Below are 20,245 nucleotides of genomic sequence, written 5' to 3'. Positions count from 1 at the left end.
AAACCACATCAGGGGACTGATCTGACTGAAAAATACTTCCCCACCCCAGTTTAGGATAAGATGCATGTTCCTTTCATCTTTTCTCTTCAAAGATGCCATAGTTCAGTACTGTAACACCTGACCTCCTTACATATTCACAACACAGATATTTAAAAGGTATTTAAAAGAAACAAACAGAAAAAGACAAGTAAAACTCTTGCTTTGAGGGAATGATACAGATTCTGTTTAATCAAGTTACTAATACATCATAAGAATGGAATATTTTTACATCCAAATTACACTTTTTCTATCTAGCCTTCCATTTCTTTTCAGAAAGTGAATATGAAATAAAACAAACTCTTCTCTCCTACTACATATTACCAAGCAGTGTGTTGTTTTAATGAAAATAAAGTTTTCTGTTAGGAAAAATAATGACCTCAGGAATTTTTTTTTGGTGTTTTTTTGTTTTGTTGTTGTTGGGGTTTTTTGTTTGTTTGTTTTCCCAAGATCTATTTTAGATTTCCTGGGCATAAATTTTATTTTATATTCCATATGTATTGATCCACTTAGATAGGTGAACAAGTACTTTTTAAAATATAGTATACAAATGTATACAGCGTTCTAACCAGCTGTAGAAGACATAAAAATCGTCAACAATGAAAACTGAAAATCAGTGATCTCATTTGAACTTCAGTGCTTAGTATAGCTTCTAACAGAAATCAAGTATTATTCTTTGGCCATGTTTCACTGCCAAAAAATGCTCAATAGATGAAATAAATGTGTGAAGAAAATAATGCTAGTCCACTTGTAGAAAATACAAAAGAGTATGTTGGAGAAAGGAAGTTGGATCTTCAGTGTAAAATAGGCAGACTGTGGGAACATGAGATTTTTGGCAGTAGGAAGATCTGTAGTTCAGAGCTTTCTGTAACAGTAAACTTTTAATAACGTGTATTTATTAGAATTCCAGAACAGGAATATTAAAGCTTAATTATACCGGTGAACTAATTCTCTCCTTTAGTTTTATTTAAAGATAACCTAAAAAAATAAAAGAGGGTTCAAGAGAAATAATACTTAAGACAAAACTTGTGTTACATTTTCTATGGATACTGCTGCTCCTTATCTGAGGATTTTCAGTTTTATTCTTTCAAGCAAGATGATTATCTTGTAGTAACCAGTATTTGGAAAATATTGTTCCAGGAGGTTTGGGGGCATATTACAATGAAGATTTCAGTTTGCACAGTAGAATGTTATACTATTCTTTATTAATTGTAGCATTATATAGCGTACAAAGAAAAACTTCTCTCTTTTACATACTTGTGCTTTACTTTTTTTAATGATAGTGATAAGAATAAGAAAATTAGTATTTTTTAGAAACTGTCTGACTACAAGGGGGGACCATTCTGTTATGCTGTTCCATTGCATACAGTACTCTAGATACTTTGTTCCCTTTTCTTCTTCTCTTTTACTTAAAAAACAGAAGCTGAACTACAGCAAATTAAAAATGAGAGATTCGAACACTACAAATCAACCCTTGTTCACATTTTTGAGTGCCCTAGTCTGAAAGTATTGCATATCCTATCTTACTTTTTGTTTTGTATTGCATCTAGTGTACTTTCTTTAAACCTCTGAGATTCATGTTAGACATTTGAAGAAGCACTTGGTACTTTCTGGAACAAATGTGCCTGCTGGCATCTTGAGCATTGCTTGCTTCTGCTCTGATGTTAGGGTAGCACTGTGACAGAAGGCAGATGATGAAGCTGTAAAACAAAAATCTCTGAAGTCTCAAACAATTTTACTTCTCCAGTGTAAACATTAATATTGCTTTATTTCTAAGTTCTTATTTAAATGATAATTTTTCGAATTAACTCTTGTTTGTATATATATTTTTAGAAGTATTAAAAAGCCTCTCTGCATAGCTGTACTGGTAAAAGCAGCAGTTGCAAAATGAAGGGTATCATTTTAACAACTGTAGGCTTATATTTATCATTTTTTTGTAGTGTAAAAAGTTCTATCAAGAAGAAATATAGAATTGGATGCTAGAGTTTTATAAAGTAAGAAATGAGCCTGTATTAGAAAATGATTTTTTCTATAACAGTCTTTCTTTCCTTTTTTTTTCCTTTTTTTTTCTTTTTTTTTTTTTTTTTTTTTCTAGGACCGGAATAGGCCCTATGACACTTTTAACTTGCACTCTTTGGAAAATTCCTTAATGGATATGATAAGGACTGATCATGAGCCTCTGAAAGGTAAACACTACCCTCCCAGTGGCCCACCAATGAGTTTCGCTGATATAATGTGGAGGAATCATTTTACAGGTTAGGAATATTCATATGTCCATGCTTGCTTGGTGTTTAAACAAAAATCAGCTTTTTAGTATTGCTATGAACTTTTTGCTAATGAGTTGTCAGTTATGTAAAACTTCTGTTTTCCCCATCTTAAGATAATCATCTACTGTAGGAAGATAAGGTGAAATGTGTATACATTTATTATAAGTGCACAATCATAATATTATCTAACTGGCATTTCTGAAACTTGGTTTTGTCTATCAACAAATTGCACAGTTGGGTCTCCTGCTGCAGTCATTCATTCAGAAAATGTACAGTGCAACTGCAGTCCAATTGTTATGTTCAATATCTTATTCAAAGTTAATACTACTCTTGGTTTTGGATCATCAGCTAGTGTACAGGGTTCTAAAACAACCTCTGTATCAAGCTTACTCTCTACAGTTGTTTCAGGTTTCTTTAAATAAAAAAAAAAAAGTATCTTAATTTGGATTTCAAATTGTTAGGAGGAACCAAAAGCTATTAGATGTTAAGTGCTGGGAAAGTTTTATTTATGCCACTAAACTGTGTTTGTTCTACCAGATGTACTGTTGGAGATGAAACCATACTTAGCTGATACTGAATAGTGACAGGTTGTGGCAGCATTTTAACGAATAAATATTCCTGATCGACATGCACGCTCCTCTGTCTTAATCTTTCATTGGTTAAGTTTAAAAATAGATACACATTCTTGGTGACTTTGAAGACTGAAGCTAATAATAAGCCATATACAGAGGAAGTGTTGAGCTAGAAATGATTCCTAAACTCTTAAGAAGTCAGGACACTGGAACTGATAGAGAAGAAATTTAGTTGTGTATGGCACTTCTGTGTTAACGCTTATATACATACTTCTCTGATGTCATGACTGCCTCATCTGCTCCCCTCCCATTTATATATTACATGTGGAAAAATATTTTTTCTTGGTCTAAGGTCTTGTGCCTTTTTCACCATCTTTCTGGATACAGAGGTTTATTACAACCATACCAAACTGGGTTTGTACTCTCAGCTCTTTTAACCTGTGCTTTCCACTGTTTTCTTTAAATTTGCTGTGCTTTAGCCTTCGTGTGTCTTTAACCATTATTCAGCTGTCTAAAATGGCAAGAAATACAGTCTCATATCTGTTCTGATCATAGTCCTCACAAATAAGTGTTAACCTGAAACTTATAAAAAAACAAGCTCAACAAAATTTGGATTTCTGCTGGATATATATTTCATATGGCTGGTATTAAAAAATAAAATCCAAATTGCTAGTAAGTAGATTTAAGTATTTATTGTATCTTATTAAATGTATTATAATCTAGTTAAAACTCCATGGTTTTTAAATCAGTATTTATATAAATACAGAAATTGAGACTAATTTTTTAAGGACTGAATTTCCATACGAACCTGAGTGTGGAAAAAATGAAAGATTGGATTAGAAATTGTGTTATTCTAGAAAAAGGCTTTAACATCATGTCAGTGCAATTTTGCTTATACTTTTATTATTGTCTCTTTATAACCATTTTAAAATGTTTTTTGATCAGAATATTAGCACATAAAATAATAACGGGTACAAATCTTTAATTATTTTGTGCTGCTGGGTCATTCTATCCAGAATAGTTTCCAACACTCAGCTAAGCTAGTCTATGTAAGTGTTGCAAGTAGTGTATTCCACGGCCACACCTGAGTGTCATAAGGCTATTTAATGTTGGTGTTTTGCATGATGTAGAAATGAAATTCTTGATTTCATTAAGCATCTTCTTGATTTACAAGAAAAGTAACCTTTCCAAACCAAACTTAATATTTTCCTCTCTACTAGGTTATCAATTTATCTAGGAGCCTGACTAGTTTAAATGGACATTTGAAAGTAGTAGGAACTGTTCCCTTCTGCACAAAAAGTAAAACCAAAGAGTTGGATATTAATTGTAAAGTTTAAGTTGATGTTTTCCATTCGCCAGTGGGATTGATAGCTTTAGTTTTTCTTTAACAAACATTTCTGTTGCTTACTGGATGTGCTCTTTCTATCTCATTTTCTCACTCAGCCCTGCTCACCTCTTTCAGCCTTCCTGCCTCATTACGTAGCTCTCTTTCCAGCTTCCAGTCCCGTAACTGTTGGAGAAGTCTTGTCTGTTATTAGTTTTCTGTCTCTGCCCAGCTGGTGTTTTTTACCATTTATATAGTTAATTCCCTGTCTTGCTTTTCCTGTTCCCTCTAACTACTGGGCTTACTTTGCTAACCTCCGGCATTGGCCTGACCTAGCATGCACTTTACTCCTGTTTTCACACCATGCAGCATGACTGGCAGTATTTGTAGGAGTGGCTGTTTCGGGACATGCTTATTCTGCCTTCCAAGAAGTGTTGTCTTCCTCTGTGTTAAGCAGATCTATGTTACTATTTTAACTGAATCCTTTTCATAAAAACCTATTTTTCTGCAAACATTGATCCACTCCTCAAATCACTTTCCTATTGCATTTTCGTAGTTGCCTTTTCCATGAAAATTTTCACTCTTCCCCTGTACCTCCAAGTTTCTGCTTTTCCTCTACCAAAGATGCCGAAGGTTTTCAACTGCTGTCCTCCCCCGCACCTTCCTCATATTTCACTTGTCTTCTAAACTCACTTGCTTTTTCTTATTTATCCCACTCTCCTCTGTCTCTCCCCCTTAAAGTAGCAGGACATTTTAGTCTGTAATCACCTTGAGAAAGTAAGTGATTGACTCTGCTTTTGCTTGTTTCTTAAGTCATTGTCATATTTTCATTTATTTTCACCTTGAAGCTTTTTGAATATACTGGTTATGTACTTCAGCTTGATTTTTCAGTTCCTCATAGACATTCCTGTGTGAATGCCTCTTGTGTGAAATTTCAGCTACTCTCTCTGGAATCTTATTAACTTAGCCAAATCTCAGAGCTAGGTCCTCTTCATTTTACCTCCTCTGTCTTTCATAGTAAACTGCGTGTGTTTTTTCCCTTTAAATTTTACCTTCTTCTGACATCTGTGACTGTCCTCTCTCAGGTTTTGTGCAGCTTTTTCTTGTGCAGATAGAAAGTAAAACAGCCACAAAAATCCTGGTTTAAAAAACAGGCAAAGAAAAATAATGAGATGGCCTTCAAGTGACTTTTTTAATTGTTCACCTTTTGGTAAATAAGCCTTGTTTTCTCAAACAATTTTAGCTAACAATGGTTACATGTCAGTTGGGCTTGTATTTGCTATCCAAATTTTTAAACAGAAGAGGTGTAAAGATGAGTACCAAACGCCTCTGATTTTGAAAACACAGAAAGATTTAATTCTAGAAAAGCTATACATGTCTTGGAGCCTCCAATGGATGTTACAAAGCCAGTCCAGCTATTTCAGGATCATTTCAGCCTGCTGCTGGCAACAAAGTCTTCAGCAAATGCATATTTTTAGAAGTACTGTCTGTATATGCATTCATTAGTAAAATATTGCAGGTGGTTTATCTGAAGTTTGAGACTTTGCTTGGAACATAGCCCTTCTTGGCATATGTGCCCACTCACATCCCAGCAGATAACTATTTTTTGTTTCAAGTATCTTGGATATATAACAAGGGCTCTAGATTAGAATGTGGATGGGAGGGTTAACCACAGAAGATTCTGATGTGAAGACCAAATTGAAATGGTTGTGGGATATTTTCTTCTCACTTTGGGTATAAGATCCTCATGCTCTGCATTGTTCAGTGGAGAACCTCAGGGGTGAGAAAGGAAAGCCTATCCTCTTGTTTGTAGTAGTTGAAGCTTCATACCTTCTCTGATCAGACTTTGTCCTGTAGGCTATGGAAACTGAGTTTATTTCAAGGTCACCAAAGCAGGTCACTTTTTTTAAAGCATGATCCAGTCGGCCTCCAGAGGGCATGTGATTAAGTGACTTTTGAGGGGGGGAATGTTGCTTTCAAGTGTGGAACAAGAGAAAGGCTGAGGGATTGTTAGTGCAGCAGAAACTAATGGATCTTGAGTCTTGCAATATTGAATTACTTACTTTGAGTGAGCGCTAACTCAGTCTGATTGGCAGACTGGCTTGGTGCTCCCAGCTGGGAGAGCTAGGGTCATTTAGTTCTTTTTGGGTGTTTCTTGCTGCAAGAGGGATTTGATACCTAGTTCTGAGGTTTGTGGACTTAGATAAATTACCAGCTTATCCATCTATGTTGCATTTTCTCTTGAGCCCAGTCCAGGGAGGTGTTCAGAGTCAGCTCTTACTCTGTTTCTGTCTGAAATGGATTTCTTTTTCTCAGGTTTTCCTAGCAGATAGAAGTACCCTGCTGTAGGTTCCTGTCTTTCTGTCCTCATAGTCTGGGAACTGTGTAACTTTACAAATTGTTTGCCATTTTCATGCTTTGAGATCTAAAGAATGTAAACTCATTCAAAAGGAAGTCTCACTTTCTTTTGTCCCAAGACAGTTAAGCAGACTTCCCTACCTGCTTTCTCTGCCATCAAGCCTAGCTTCAACATTTTTCTTCTCTTTCAGGCAATACTCGTAAATCCTTTTCTCCTTTCAAAAAGGAAGAAAAAAAGAGGGGAAAAGTGCAGTAAAGGACTTGTTAAGCTTCTTCTAGTTAAAAATGAATTACTGTATATGGCCAAGGGTATCTGGTTGTTCCCTGTGTCAGTCATAACCAGGCCCATGTGACAGAAGTATGCAATATTTTCTAAGATGTTTTTCCTGAACTGCCTTATTTATTTTCTGAGTTGTTAATAAAATATATTGTACACTAAAAAACATGGGAGAGAGTTTTGCTTTAACAAGGAAGGGATATATTTGCAGTATTTTATAACTTGTTGGTACTTATGTGCTGCTTCTACCTAATGCTGTAGGGCAAAACTGAATTATCAGAATAGCTATGGGGAGATGCTACTTATTATTGACTAAAACATTTCTTTCCTACATCAAAGCGTCTCCCGTCCATGGTGTAATATGCCACTGTTGCAATATGTTTATCCATGTCAAACTATTGCATTACAACACAAACAGAGGCATTCTGATCTGTAAAACGTATTTTGATCAGTAGTAACTAGCAGCTGCCTTTGTTCTATTTTTAAATAATTAAAATATTTCAGCTGTGCTAGATCACATGCTATGCACATATGCTACTGACAGGTCATGAAACCGAATCAAAATATAAAATTGAGGAGAGAAATCATGTCCCTTTGAAATATTTATTTTAATTTTACTGCTACAATAGATAACTGTAATATTTGGGCTTTATTCTAAATCAGAATGGAAACAAACTTTGTAATGTGCAAATCCCCAACAAATTGCTGAGGTTTTTATAAAGTATCAATATGACATGTCTTCAAGTATGAGTATTTGGAAACAACACACATACAGGGAGAATTTCAAGAGTAGGCTTTATTAAAAATAATTTTAATGGATATCATACCTTAGGATACATAAAATATATGTTGATTATGTCAGAATATTTCAGTAGAATATGTGCTCCATGACTATCTTAGCATTTGTTGTTCTGAGATTGTTTGAGGCTTTGAATACAGATGTACAACAGCATCTGTAGGGAAACTTTTTCTTGACTTTCAATGCTTAATATGAATGACACTCATATATTTGCACAACAGAAAACTGAAGTTACTGTGCTTACTACTTTTTAACTATTGTAAAGACTGTATCAGGTCACATGAAAACTAAGTAAAATTTAAGATTTCCCATTTTCATTTAACGATGTTGTTTATGGGGTTTGACACCAATGTTTGAAGATTATATGCAACTTAGACAATATTGTAATACATAGGGAATGAGCCTTTACATTTTTATTGTGATCTTTAGTTAATTTCAGTGCATGCCACCAGATTTTGTTCAGCTCTGATTGTTCATAAGGTTTTCGTAAGCAAAGCACTAAGTTTGCCACATGACCTGAGAAAAGTGAAGGTGAATGGATCATATTTGTGTTTGCAGTCAGCAGCTGAACACAAAGGTCGTGCAAATAGAACAAATGTTGTCATCTCAGTCCTAGAAATGGTGCCACCCAGTTAGAGCTTTTTGCAACACTTTCATTAGAAAAAAGTGCATTGCAACAGTGTCTCTCAAAATCTTGATGCTCATCAAACACCTTTCTGTAAATGCACGTGAAAACCAGAGTGAGCAGACAGATGTGTTTGCACATCTATTTGTGTGTAAAATTAGGTCACTCAAGCTAATCCTTTTAAAGGAAACACTGTTTCCTTTCCATTTGATACTCTGCTTATTTAAGAAAATCCTCTTTAATATTTTTTTTCAGTACAGAATATGAACATTAAATTGTTCATATTTCTTAAATTAAAATAAGTGCTTTCTTCAACGATCCTGTAGTATGATCCTACTTCCTAATTTGCTGCTGGCATCCAGCAAGTCCTTGTCTTTGACCTGCTGAATGTGTTTTGGGCAGGATTGGTGGGGGTTTTTTGTTTGCTTTGTTTAGTTTAAGGATACAGATAACAATTTTTCTTTCTCTTTATTTCCATTTTTTCATTGTACTGTTGAAAAATGGCCTCACAGAGACCCAAAGCTCTCTTTCTTCTTGTTTTCTTCCTCACTACTGTTTTGAGGATTTTATATATTTTAGCATAGATTACTAATGGAAAAGTCTGTTTTCATATTGGCTTATTTTATTCCCAAACTCACCAATAAGAATACCAATATTGCTCTTTTGAGTACAGTTCTAGAACTACATGTAGTAGTTGGGTATATGTGTACATATACTTATTAACTCCTTACAAGAAAAGCCAAATTTCTTTTTATGTTCATTAGATCTTGCTTTTAAGGTACTAATATTTTGAAAATATAACTATTTTCAAGCTAAAAAGGTTTGTACTACTTAAATATATGCAAGACTTTTGTGTTTTATTGGAGCAATGTAGTTTACTTATGAAGAGTGCAATTTGTTGTAATGTATATGCTTTTATGTTTTATAGATGGTTTTCTCTCTGGCATATATTTGTTTAGTCAGTGATAGGAAGAAGTTAGCTTTATTACTGATACTCATAGCTGGTAATTATACATTTCTGTTCACATTGCCACAATGTGTATTTGCACAGTAAAAATATATACATGTAAATACAGTAATATTTCTTCATATTTCCCTTCTGGCAAACAACAGTATTTTTGTTCTGCTGGGTATGTTAATGTGTGAAAGATATGTAAGTCCCAGGTAGGTGTTTAAATTATGGGTGTGAACAAATGGGAGGTAGACTTAAAAAAGAGGAGGAGGAGGGAGGGAGGGGAAAGAAAAAACCCAAACCCAACAAACTTCTTCAGGGAGTTACTATTTATTTTTATAATTCTTTATGCAGACCCTTGCTTACACAGTTCTTGCTTTTGAAATTGCTTTGGCATGTATGTTGAATTAGTGTAGCATCAGTTTCAGGTGTCTATTTTGGGGGGAAGAGAAGAGAGAATGATCTGAGGTCTACTCAGGTAAAAATGATTAAAATTCTTATATGTACACACACATGCTTCGTGCTTTTTGCCCATTTGTGAATCATGGAGCAAAGACTCATGGTTGAGCTGGGGTATGGGTATGTGTGGGTGTTAGGTTGTGCTGTAAACTAGACCCCCAAATACATATGAGTCAAAATAATCTTCTTGCTTTGGATGTTTGAGGGAATATTGGTCTTGCTTTGATTTTTGCACTTTTCTGTACCTAAACGTTGCTCTACCCCACTTGCTACCTATCCATGCAAATAACTATTGCTGTTTTGTAATGCCTTTTGTTGGCACCAACTTTGAAATCATATAATAGAAGAGATAAGAATGATGAAGAAGGTACTATTACTAAGGAAGTATAGCAGACCTAGTCCTGTTGCCAGTTTCGTTTGACCTTGCCACTGGAGTCTCTAGTCATAGATTGTAATTGATATCAACACTGATCTTAAGAACTATGTGAGAGGAAGTTCTCATTCCCAATACATTCAGGACAGGTGAAAAGCAGGCCAGCTTTGCTATTTTCTAGGAAATCTTATACCAAGTACCAATTGCTGAATTGTTATAAGGATTTCATGAGTTAAAAAAAACGAGAGCGCTTAGGAAGAGAAAATGAATAAAAAGAGAAAATTAATTTACAAATGTCTTAAAGCAAAACCAGTAGTTATAGATCTGGAACCAGTTGATCACTGGTGTTTGTTTCAGATGTGGGAAAATAATGGTAATATCAGCACACATATACAAAGATGAAACCAAAGATCGGGTTTGCACTTTGTTGTAAACAGATTGTGCTCATAAGCTTGAATATCTGCTAAAAATAGTGGATTTAAAAAGTTGAGATTAAGGGAACCACTATAGGCAAGCCTGGCACTAAATACTGTCAAAAAACTGCAATAGTGATAAAACTGTGCCTGATATCCAGGTTTATTATTTCTGGAATAACATTCTGTCTCAAAACTGTTCATGTAACTTGAAATTATCTAGACAATTTAAAAAAATCAGATTATCTGTGAAAGATTTAATAAAGAGATTCATATGTGGGAATGGTATACTGAAGTATAACATTTTCTTATTTCCAATATAATACAGCAGAGAAGATGCACATGCTTGAGATGTGCTCTAAGAAGGAATTGGGTTCTCTGCCATGACAAGCATGATTTTGGACATGCAGCAGAGCACTTAGGCAGTCCAGCCAGAAAAGTCTCTCCAAATGCTTTTAGGAGAGAGAATTTAGGGAATTTAATGACATAAGATATGCAAAAGAGCAGCCTGGGCTATACAAGAATCATTAAACTCTCATTTATACTCTGAAATGTTTAAAGAACAAGAAGTATACAACTGGATTCATTTCATTTTTTTTAAATTAGGAATTGAAAAGATTTACGTAAAAGGGTGATTATTGTTGCAGCATAACTGCAGTAATATAAGTGTCTGTTATAAAAGCATATAATTGAAAATATACTCAGTAGATGGTTATGAAACCAAGACAGGCAAACTGAAAACAGCAGATGTACACTGAATACAAGTACTGGGGATGTAGTTACTGGAAAGGTTCTTATTTATGACTTCAGTGAACTGCTGTAGTCCGTAACTTCTGTGCTCTAACTTCTCTGTATTTCTGCTTATTGTGCTTAAGATTCTTGAAAAGTAGAAATTTTAGCCAGAGATTTTGTTTGAAAACTATTATTAGAAATATGTGCTTGTATAGACTTCATAAAGGTCCAGGTAGCATACGTGTGCTTCTCCTAAAATTGATTAGCGATAGGACAAGGGGTAATGGCTTTAAGCTGAAGGAGGGTAGATTTAGATTAGATATCAAGAAGAAATTCTTCACTGTGAGGGTGGTGAGGTACTGGAACAGGTTGCCCAGAGAGATTGTGGAGGCCCCATCCCTGGAAGTGTTCAAGGCCAGGTTGGATGGGGCTTTGGGCAACGTGGTCTAGTGAAGGGTGTCCCTGCCCACAGCAGGGGAGTTGGAACTAGATGATCTTCAAGGTCCCTTCCAACCCAAACCATTCTATGATTCTATGATTGTTTTCCAATAGTCATTTCTGCATTTAACCCAAATATGTCCTTGAAAGTACATATTCTTAATTACATTTCACAGTTTTACATTACACCTTTAAATGAACAAATTTATAATTTCCTTCTTGTGCTCTCATTCCTTAGATAATTATGCAGTTTTGCAGTCTGCATATGGCCTCTTTTTTCAATTGAATAATTTGCTTCAAACAGCAAGATATTCAAATATTGTAGCTAATATGAAAGGCTGTATAATTATTGGTAACTAATTGTCTTGTGATTGATGCATTACCGGTCTGGTTTGAATGCTTTTTATACAGGTATCTTTTGAAAGTATTCCATTAATTTGTTTCTATAGAATTGCACTAGGGGACCTCTGAAGATGCACAGAATTATCCCACACTGTTGCTTAGCTCAGTGTGAGAACATGTCCTTCTGCTTGTGCTGCTCTGTATTTTTTGCTCCTCTTAAAAAGATAGCTGACAAGAACTGTTTAAAAATAGCACGCCAAGGGCAGGTGACAAAATGTCACACAAGCAGCACCTGGTCCAGTGACAGCCTGGAGGGAGGAAAAAAACAAACCCAGATGTCACAGATACAATTCTATTTCTGAAGCTGGTCAAACAGCAGAATTTCAGCTTCAGCAAAGGAAAGGAAAAGGGCCCATCTAAGCATTATGCATTCAAATTTTATTCTAGTTTTCTCATAGCAGTTCCCTTTTTTCTCTTACAAGTAATAGTTTACAAGTATAGATTATTATATACACCTTTTCTCTTTACAAAGAATACCTGTAACCTCATGCTTATCTATATGCTGTTAAGGAAAAGGGAATTAATGTCAAGCTGGCAAGATTTCTGAAATATTTTGGCACAAGCTTACACTAACTGAAATAATAGCAGCTCTAATGTTTCTGCAGTGCTAGGTTCATGTGCAAATATGTATAGGAGAATTATATCTGTAATTAGGAAATCTGAAGTAGTTAATGAAGATATCTTTAAGCAGCTTTGCTCAAGGAGTTGGAAAGTAAAAATGGAAATTATATTTACCTTCCTTCTGCCCCCACTTCTTTCTGGAAGTGCTGTTTGCTTCATAGTCTTATTGTGGTGGCACATTTTTTTCTAAAAGAGTGAGAAAATTATAATGTGAAGAAAATATGTATTTGCTTTTCTTAAACTGCTTGTGACTCAGTTTCAGAAGTGTACTGAAACTTCATGTTGCATCTGTTCAGAAATAATATTAATTGCAGCACAGCAGTGTCTGTGACTGGAAGTAGAAGGCTTTAACTTATAGGATCTAAAAATGTTGGAGAAGATTGGCTTTAGTTCTGCTTTGTCAATGCTTATTTGTTACAACTTGGTTTTGCAGAAGTACAGGAACTTAACTGTTATATTGGTTCGTCCGTATAGCGAGTGGGTCTTGAGCTCCTGTATTTGAGTGCCAATGCAGTGAAGAAATGTAAACTGCCTGCTTCCTTAGCTCCTAAACTTAATCACAAATCTAGAGAGAAGGAAAGCATATGAAATGGGTTGCAGCACTTGTCAGTAACTTAGGTTACTTACATTACTTAATTGAAATAAATTTTTATGTGGCTATAATGATCCTTTTATATCTTTCTCCAAACAAGGACTAATATCAATTATAGCTTTCAAATTATTTCAGGGAGGCTTAATTAAGAAAGTCCTGTTACAAAGTTTCTTCAGGGTAAGTTTTGATAATTCAGCTCAGTTAAATATTATCTAAAACTAATCTGAACAGTAGTAGAGTTGTCTCATTTCTTGCTTTGACTGTAAAAGTAGATTTCTGTGGCCTGTCTCCTTTGAAACAAAGTAACCATGTGTGACTTTGTTCCCACTTCCAGTTCCTGAAGTCATCAGAGATCTTAAGCCAACCTTTCAATTGTTAAATATCACCTGGAAAAATTGGTACTATTTTGCATCTCTCTAGCTTCTGGAAACTGGCACCAGCAGAGTTAATTTGAATTTCATGGTGACCCTTCTGTATATGATGTTCCCATATTATGGGTCAAGAATAAATATTTTTTCAAAGTAAATATGAATGTACTCCATCAGAACAACACTCCCTCCAACCCAGTATCTTATCTCAAATAGTAAGTGATAACAGATCCTTAGGAAAGGATACAAAACCAGGGTAAGCACTCTGTCTCCAGCGATCTGTCAACTTGAGACTTCTGATGTCACAGGTAGTATGGAAAGTAGTGATTTATTTTTACCAATTCAGCAGAGTTTTTGTAATGCTGTATTCATTATTCGAAGCCTACTATAAATGGCATAACTGCAGCAAGGTTGTGAACTTTGAGGCCTTATTTTGAAAGGGTAAATGTAATACTTTCCTAGTGCAAAGCAAAGGGATGTATTAAAAAATAATTATTTCATTGTTTATTTTGTGAGTTTCAGTATTTTACGTACATAACACTAAAGGTACTATAGTCTTCAATATCGTAAATGTGTATTCTTGGGAAGTTGTCTTCAGTAGACGGAAGATTTGGCTACCCTGACTGTTCATCCCCTTTAGCAATTTTTCATTTTAATGAATTTAATTCAGTTTTGAAATAAAAACATTAAAAATAGCTTTTATTTACATTGCAGGTCGTATGGGAATAAACTTCCATCATCCAGGAACAGACAATATTATGGCTCTTAATAGTAAGTAGTTAATATCTAGTGACTAATATTGTCATTTTGAATATTATTTCTTACATTTATTGTGTACATAGCTGTACAGTCAGACATAAATATGTGTAATAATATTTACATAGAAGTTTATGTGCACTCTCTTAAAATTATTTTCATAAATCAATCATCTCTGATTTTCTTGGTAGAATTGGTGATTCTTTATATTAGCTTTATAATAGCTTTGTGTCTTCCACTAGAAGCTTCATAATGCCTGCTAGATAATATTGCAAAACAGTCTCTATTGTTCCCTCTTTTGTGGGTGTGTATGTGTGTTAAATCTGTAAATTTAATTTCTGATGTCTCTCCAGACATACTTATTTTTGAGTTGTTGCAGATTTTGCATACAATTACATTGACTGATGGAGTTTACTTTGTTGGTTTCCCTAAGACGTTATGTAGACAGGACTGGAGAGAATGTTTAGACATCTAAATAATGAGGAAAAAGGTGGAGGGCTGAACTTCACTGAACGATTATTGCTTTTGTTGGGGCTGGAAAAGAAAAATAAATTTAAAAAATCCAGTCATGAACATTACATTCAAAAAACCTGTCAAAATGGATCTGGAAGCTCCAGAGACAGTTTCGTATCATGGAGTGGGGGCTGGAGGGGATGTGGTGTTAGGCACCACCAGCACAATGTAGAACTGAACTATGCAAATCAAAGCAGAGTTTTTGTTCATCTAATCTTAAGAAATGCTAATTATTTTGAAATGTCTGGTTTTGCTTGCAATGTTGTATTAGAGGTGTCAGGATTAGTTTACTGACTTCTCTAAAACTTTTTGCCTTTGAACTGTCTGTGTAGGTTGTACTGTGTATAGTTGAAAACTGCAGGGTTTTGTGTAGTACCAAACAGAATTAAAAAATAATTTATAAATGTGAAGAACTGAAAATTTCTAATAGACAACATGCAAAGGTTTTAACATTTGGCTTTAAATGACGACTTTTGTAATTTATAAGACTTTGCTTGTGCTCTTTTTCTTAGTTTTACACTGTTAATGATGAACTGATATTTTGCAGTTTTGGTTGTCATAGCATATATGCCCCATTTTCTTATGGGCACATGAAATTATGGGTTATCAGATAATTAAGTGGGAGAAATGCTCCATTTAAAGAGGAAGCTGTTCATGTGGGTGTGCACGTGTATGAAGTTCTACACAGTATAGTCTGCTGCTGTTTGACATGAATTCTGGTCTCAGAATGTGTTTGTTGTTCTAAGGTGGGCATTTCAATAAACTGATTGCAATAGTAATATAATTGTGAAGATGGGAGATTATGATTGAATTTTGAGTTATTTTTAAAAATTGACAGTTACTATGGAATATATAGCTGTATTTCTTAGAAAGTCTTTTAGAGATTTTTGAAAGACAGGAATGAAAAACTGATACAAAAACCTGTACTATATACTGTACTATATCAAATCAAGGTTGTTTCATTTTGGGACAACTCATTTTTATCCTAAATGAATGAATATATTCTATTCTGATTTCTGTCATTGCTAGATAAACTAAAAAAAAAAAAAAAAGTTACCTTTTTAATGGAAATAATATTTAAGAAAATATTTCCTCCTGTCTAATCCCTTTGAAATTTTTACAGCAGCTATATAATCTAATTGTTTATAAAAAATAATGATCCTTTGCAGCTATACTCCTGTTGTATAGCTAAAATATTAGTATAGCTGAGGGACCTAAACAAAATAGATTTATGCAACATTTAAAATATTATGGGCTTATTGAATGTTTAAAATATTATGGGCTTATTGAAATATTAACTGTTTACAGACTTACATAAATCTGGAATCATAAATACACAATTTCTGCAAAATAGTAGTGATTGTTCTTTTGAATGAAATTCAGCGCAAATCAAAAGTCTGGATGAGTTCCCATATATTTTCCCTCTCTTGCATCTCTTCTCCCTCCCACTCTTTACTAGGTGAGGCCACACCATTTTTGGCCATTACTAAGAGCCCAGAAGCTAGAATTATTGTACTGTGCAACCTGTTGGGTTTTGCTTTTAAATCTTTGAAGAGTTGAAAATAAAAGCAAGTATTCAAGTACATAAGCTTAAAAATTACTTTCTGTGATTTAAATCCTTTTTTGTATGCAGCTAAAACTGAGAAATTTAGAACTATGTAATTCCCATGTGATCCATTACCTTTGTCATGGGGAAATATACTAAGGAAAGTTAGTCCAAGAAGAAATATTATTTCCTGTGCTGGAATGGTTGTGGTTTGGGTTTAAAAAAATAAGTAAAATAAAATAAAAATTCCCCAAAGATACTTCATCCCAGTAATTTTGGGAACAATTTGGAGAACTTATGTAACTTCTTTAACTCATAATACTTGTAATATCTATATATAATTTCTGTGAAACCAAACACTGCTGAATTTGCAAATCCAACCGTCACATTCTATTTATAGTCATTGCTACATACGCATATTTCTTTTACTGTGAAGACACAGTAATTATCTTTGAAATTTATTACTCAAAGCTCAATTTCTCACTAACAGCATGTGCAGTCTTGTGAAGCTGGAAGACAGCATAGGCTCATGCCAACAGCAATGCAAAACTACTTCAAGTGTTGTAGGGAGAGGGGAAGTTTTCTGAGGAGTGTTTCTCTTTAGCTCCTTCTCATCCTTTATGGCAACACTTTCAACTGCACTTCAGCTGGTATTCTTATTTACTGATTACAGCCTTTTGAAACTAGTGATTTTCCTGACTGACTGTCCCGAACTACTGTCTGTAAATGTTGAAGGAGATTGTTTGGTTTGAGGGAAGGTGTTGCTTGCTAAGTTGGTAGGGCTTGCTGTAGGGCATACTACCACCTTTCATCATTGTGCAAAGCTATAAATCATCATCATTTCAAAGCACTGAGTTCTGAAATAGTAAAATTAGTGAGATAGAAGAGATTACTTTTAAATGCTTTTTTAAAATTTTTTTTTTTTAAATACTTTTATGAATCTCTTCTTGTCATTCATGACATTATGCTTGTGTACATACACAAACTGTTGCACATGTGTATAAGCGTGCTTATATTGTAGAGGCACTTGAAGTTCTCTGTCAGAATGAGGTTTCTGTTGAGGAATACAAAGTTCAAATATTCAGAGAGATCTGAACATAATCCTAAGAGCATTTAAACAAAAGGAAGATGCCAATATTTAGATTTGAAACGTTGTTCAAAGGGAAAAAGCTATAGCTTTTGTCTATACTAGCTCTAATTGAAATTTCTCTAATTGAAATAGTGTTTTTAATCAAGTAGTGACATTGGTTTGTTAACTTTTTAATAATGTCATTCATACTGAGCTAAACAGTAGAAGAATTTTTATAAACTTCCATCTACAGCACCTTATTAAATACAATAGATACTGAACACTGAACTGTATTGCTAGGATCCCAAACGAACTTCTATAAAATTAACTTAGACTAAAGCTAGTTAAACCAGCAAATGAGAAAAAACCCTTTGTGGAATGCTGCAGTTTTGTTTTTCCTAAAGCTCCTCTGTACAGTGACTTTGCACTGCTTTGGGCTTCAAATGTTCCATGTGCTTCCAACGTTCATTCTTGTCTCATAAGAAAATGTGTCGTCTGTGAGCTCTGGTACTATTTGCTCTCCATCTGACTGTCTTTTTCTTCTTTTCAGTAGTGTCATTTAGTTCTGTTTGTTCTGAGTAAGATAATTTGAAAAATACATGAAGACAAGAGTTTGGGGTACCTTTTTAGATGTTTGTGTAGAGATTTTTGTTTTGTTTTATTAATATTGATAATAATTATGTGAGGAAGTCATCATGCCATGACAGAAAATCTAATGGCAGCAAAACAATTTCATTTTTTATTTTCATGCTTCTATTGGTTTTAATATTGCCTTGTCTCCTTAAGTGCTATTGTACTTGGCTGTTCCCATATTCTGATGTATTGTTTTCAAACGCATGTAGTGTTTAGATATAACAAAATTGCTGAAATAGCATTTTTTGTTTAAATGTTTTGCCAATGCTATTGGTATACCTTGAAATGAACCACTTTGAATAGAAAGTTTATAGAGTTATTTTTGTCTTGCAAAATCTTGGATTGCCAATTTAATAGATAATAAAACCTTGTTTTTCGTAGTGATGATATTCTGGGAAAATGTGCAGCTAAATTTCAAGAGGCATCAATCTCTTCTAATAATTTGGCACTTGCCTAGAGGAAATTACTGAGCTCTTTAGCCCAATTGCCAAGTCAGGTTACTAATGTATTACTAGCTTAGTAACATATAAGGAATAATAGAAAGGAATAAAAGACACTGAAAGCGCTAATAAGGTTTGCAAAACTAGACCTAATTTAATCGCGAAGAAATCAGAGTTTATTTAACTGGAGGGGAAAAAAGAATGATGTAAAGTGTGACATAGCAAAGGCAGCAGGGTTCATAAGAGTCCCAGAGTGTGTGAGCTGTCACTTTACATATAACCTTGTTAAGTTTTTCAGAACCAGCTGTACAAACCGTTAGTATTGATGCTGCCTTGGGGGCTGTGAGGTGGCCTAGCTGATATCTCAAAGTTCCTTCTATACCTGTTTAATTTAAAAAAAAAAAAAGGGGGGGGAGCAATAAAAACATGCTCTTTTTTTTTTTTCTTTCTTCCCTTCAATTTTTTTATTTCAGCATCTGCGCTCTCTAAGATCTGATTTGGCTGTTACTGAAGGCAGTATCTCTTACCAGTGACTGCTACAGTCTTTCTAGCAGGGGAAGATTTTTTCTTTCTTGTTCGGATTTGGGTTTTTTGGGGGGGTTTTTTGTTTGTTTTTGTTTTGTTTTAATCCAACTTTGTAGCTCTTTACTACCTTCTTGTTTGTTTGGGGGTTTCCCCCACCTGTTTCCCTGCCTCATAACCTCACCAATGTGCTTTTCTTTCATCTATGTGGTCCTCTCTATTGTGGGTGAGTGCCATCTGTTTCTGCAGAATTTTATTGCTTATTCCACAAGCATGATATATGAAGCTAGAAGAGATGAGACTGCAGTCCAAAATTAGGTTTGGTAAATTGGAAGCAATATGAAGGAAGTTCCTATCAACCTGGCTGTTAGAAATGTGAAGGTTTATCATTAATCTATATTTTAAACTAAAACAAAGAAATGAAAGTATATAAGCCTTCCCTCCTGCACAGATGCTTGGCTGCTCAGTATGCCTAAGGAAGGAAGACCTAAGCTGTTTAAACAATAGTTTTGAGTATTAAATGTAGTTCACATGTTTGATCAACTGTTTGAGGTCCAATGTGTGGGCCTTAACTGCATACAGCTTGCATGAAGATTGTATTTTTGTGATAATGGGATTCAATTTTGTATGCATGTATGTCAGCATATGTTACCAGGGATATTGTTGTAACGCTTGCATTGCTAGCATTGGAAAAAAGTGAAACAGAAGGGACCGTTGAAGCTAATATCACCAAATTATTGCAACGCCCATCTGCGCGTCCAGCCCATCTATCAGTGGAAATTAAGAATCACCTTTTGAACCACTCTTAGATGAGCAATAATTCATCCCAATCCCAAAACCCAAATTATTTTCAAAGATCTCTTTAAAAAGACTGGAGGATAGAAGTCTCGTTCTTTGTGAACAGCTTTTCTAGCCATAGAAAAAGGGGAAGAAATTATTTTATTAAACAAACTGTTCTGTCGCATTGCTCATCATGAAAAATATCCCCTCAAATCTCAAATACTGAAACATGCTGAAGTAAAAATAATTGCAAATGCGATCCCTGAAGAAGTGGAATGAATGTTCTGGAAATAACAGATTAATATATAGAAAACTTTCTTTGGAAGCAAATTTCTGTGCACATAAAGCTCAGTACAAATATACTATAGCAAGAAACCC

The 20,245-nt window shown here is 34.6% G+C and overlaps 1 protein-coding gene across 15 annotated transcripts in view; it reads left to right on the top strand.

The window, feature by feature from the left end:
- Positions 1-20,245, top strand: part of CPEB3 (cytoplasmic polyadenylation element binding protein 3) — a 95,123-nt gene that overhangs the window by 30,380 nt on the left and 44,498 nt on the right. For 9 of the 15 annotated variants that reach the window (XM_054832372.1, XM_054832369.1, XM_054832375.1 and 6 more), the window contains 2 exons: positions 2,132-2,291; positions 14,323-14,379. In XM_054832372.1, coding sequence (XP_054688347.1) covers positions 2,132-2,291; positions 14,323-14,379 — 217 coding nt within the window. The remainder of the gene's footprint in view (positions 1-2,131; positions 2,292-14,322; positions 14,380-20,245) is intronic. The other 6 variants (XM_054832379.1, XM_054832377.1, XM_054832373.1 and 3 more) reach the window with 2 other exon arrangements.

Source organism: Grus americana, chromosome 7 (genome assembly GCF_028858705.1).
Source record: "Grus americana isolate bGruAme1 chromosome 7, bGruAme1.mat, whole genome shotgun sequence".
Taxonomy (NCBI): domain Eukaryota; kingdom Metazoa; phylum Chordata; class Aves; order Gruiformes; family Gruidae; genus Grus; species Grus americana.
This window is presented reverse-complemented; position numbering and strand designations above follow the sequence as displayed.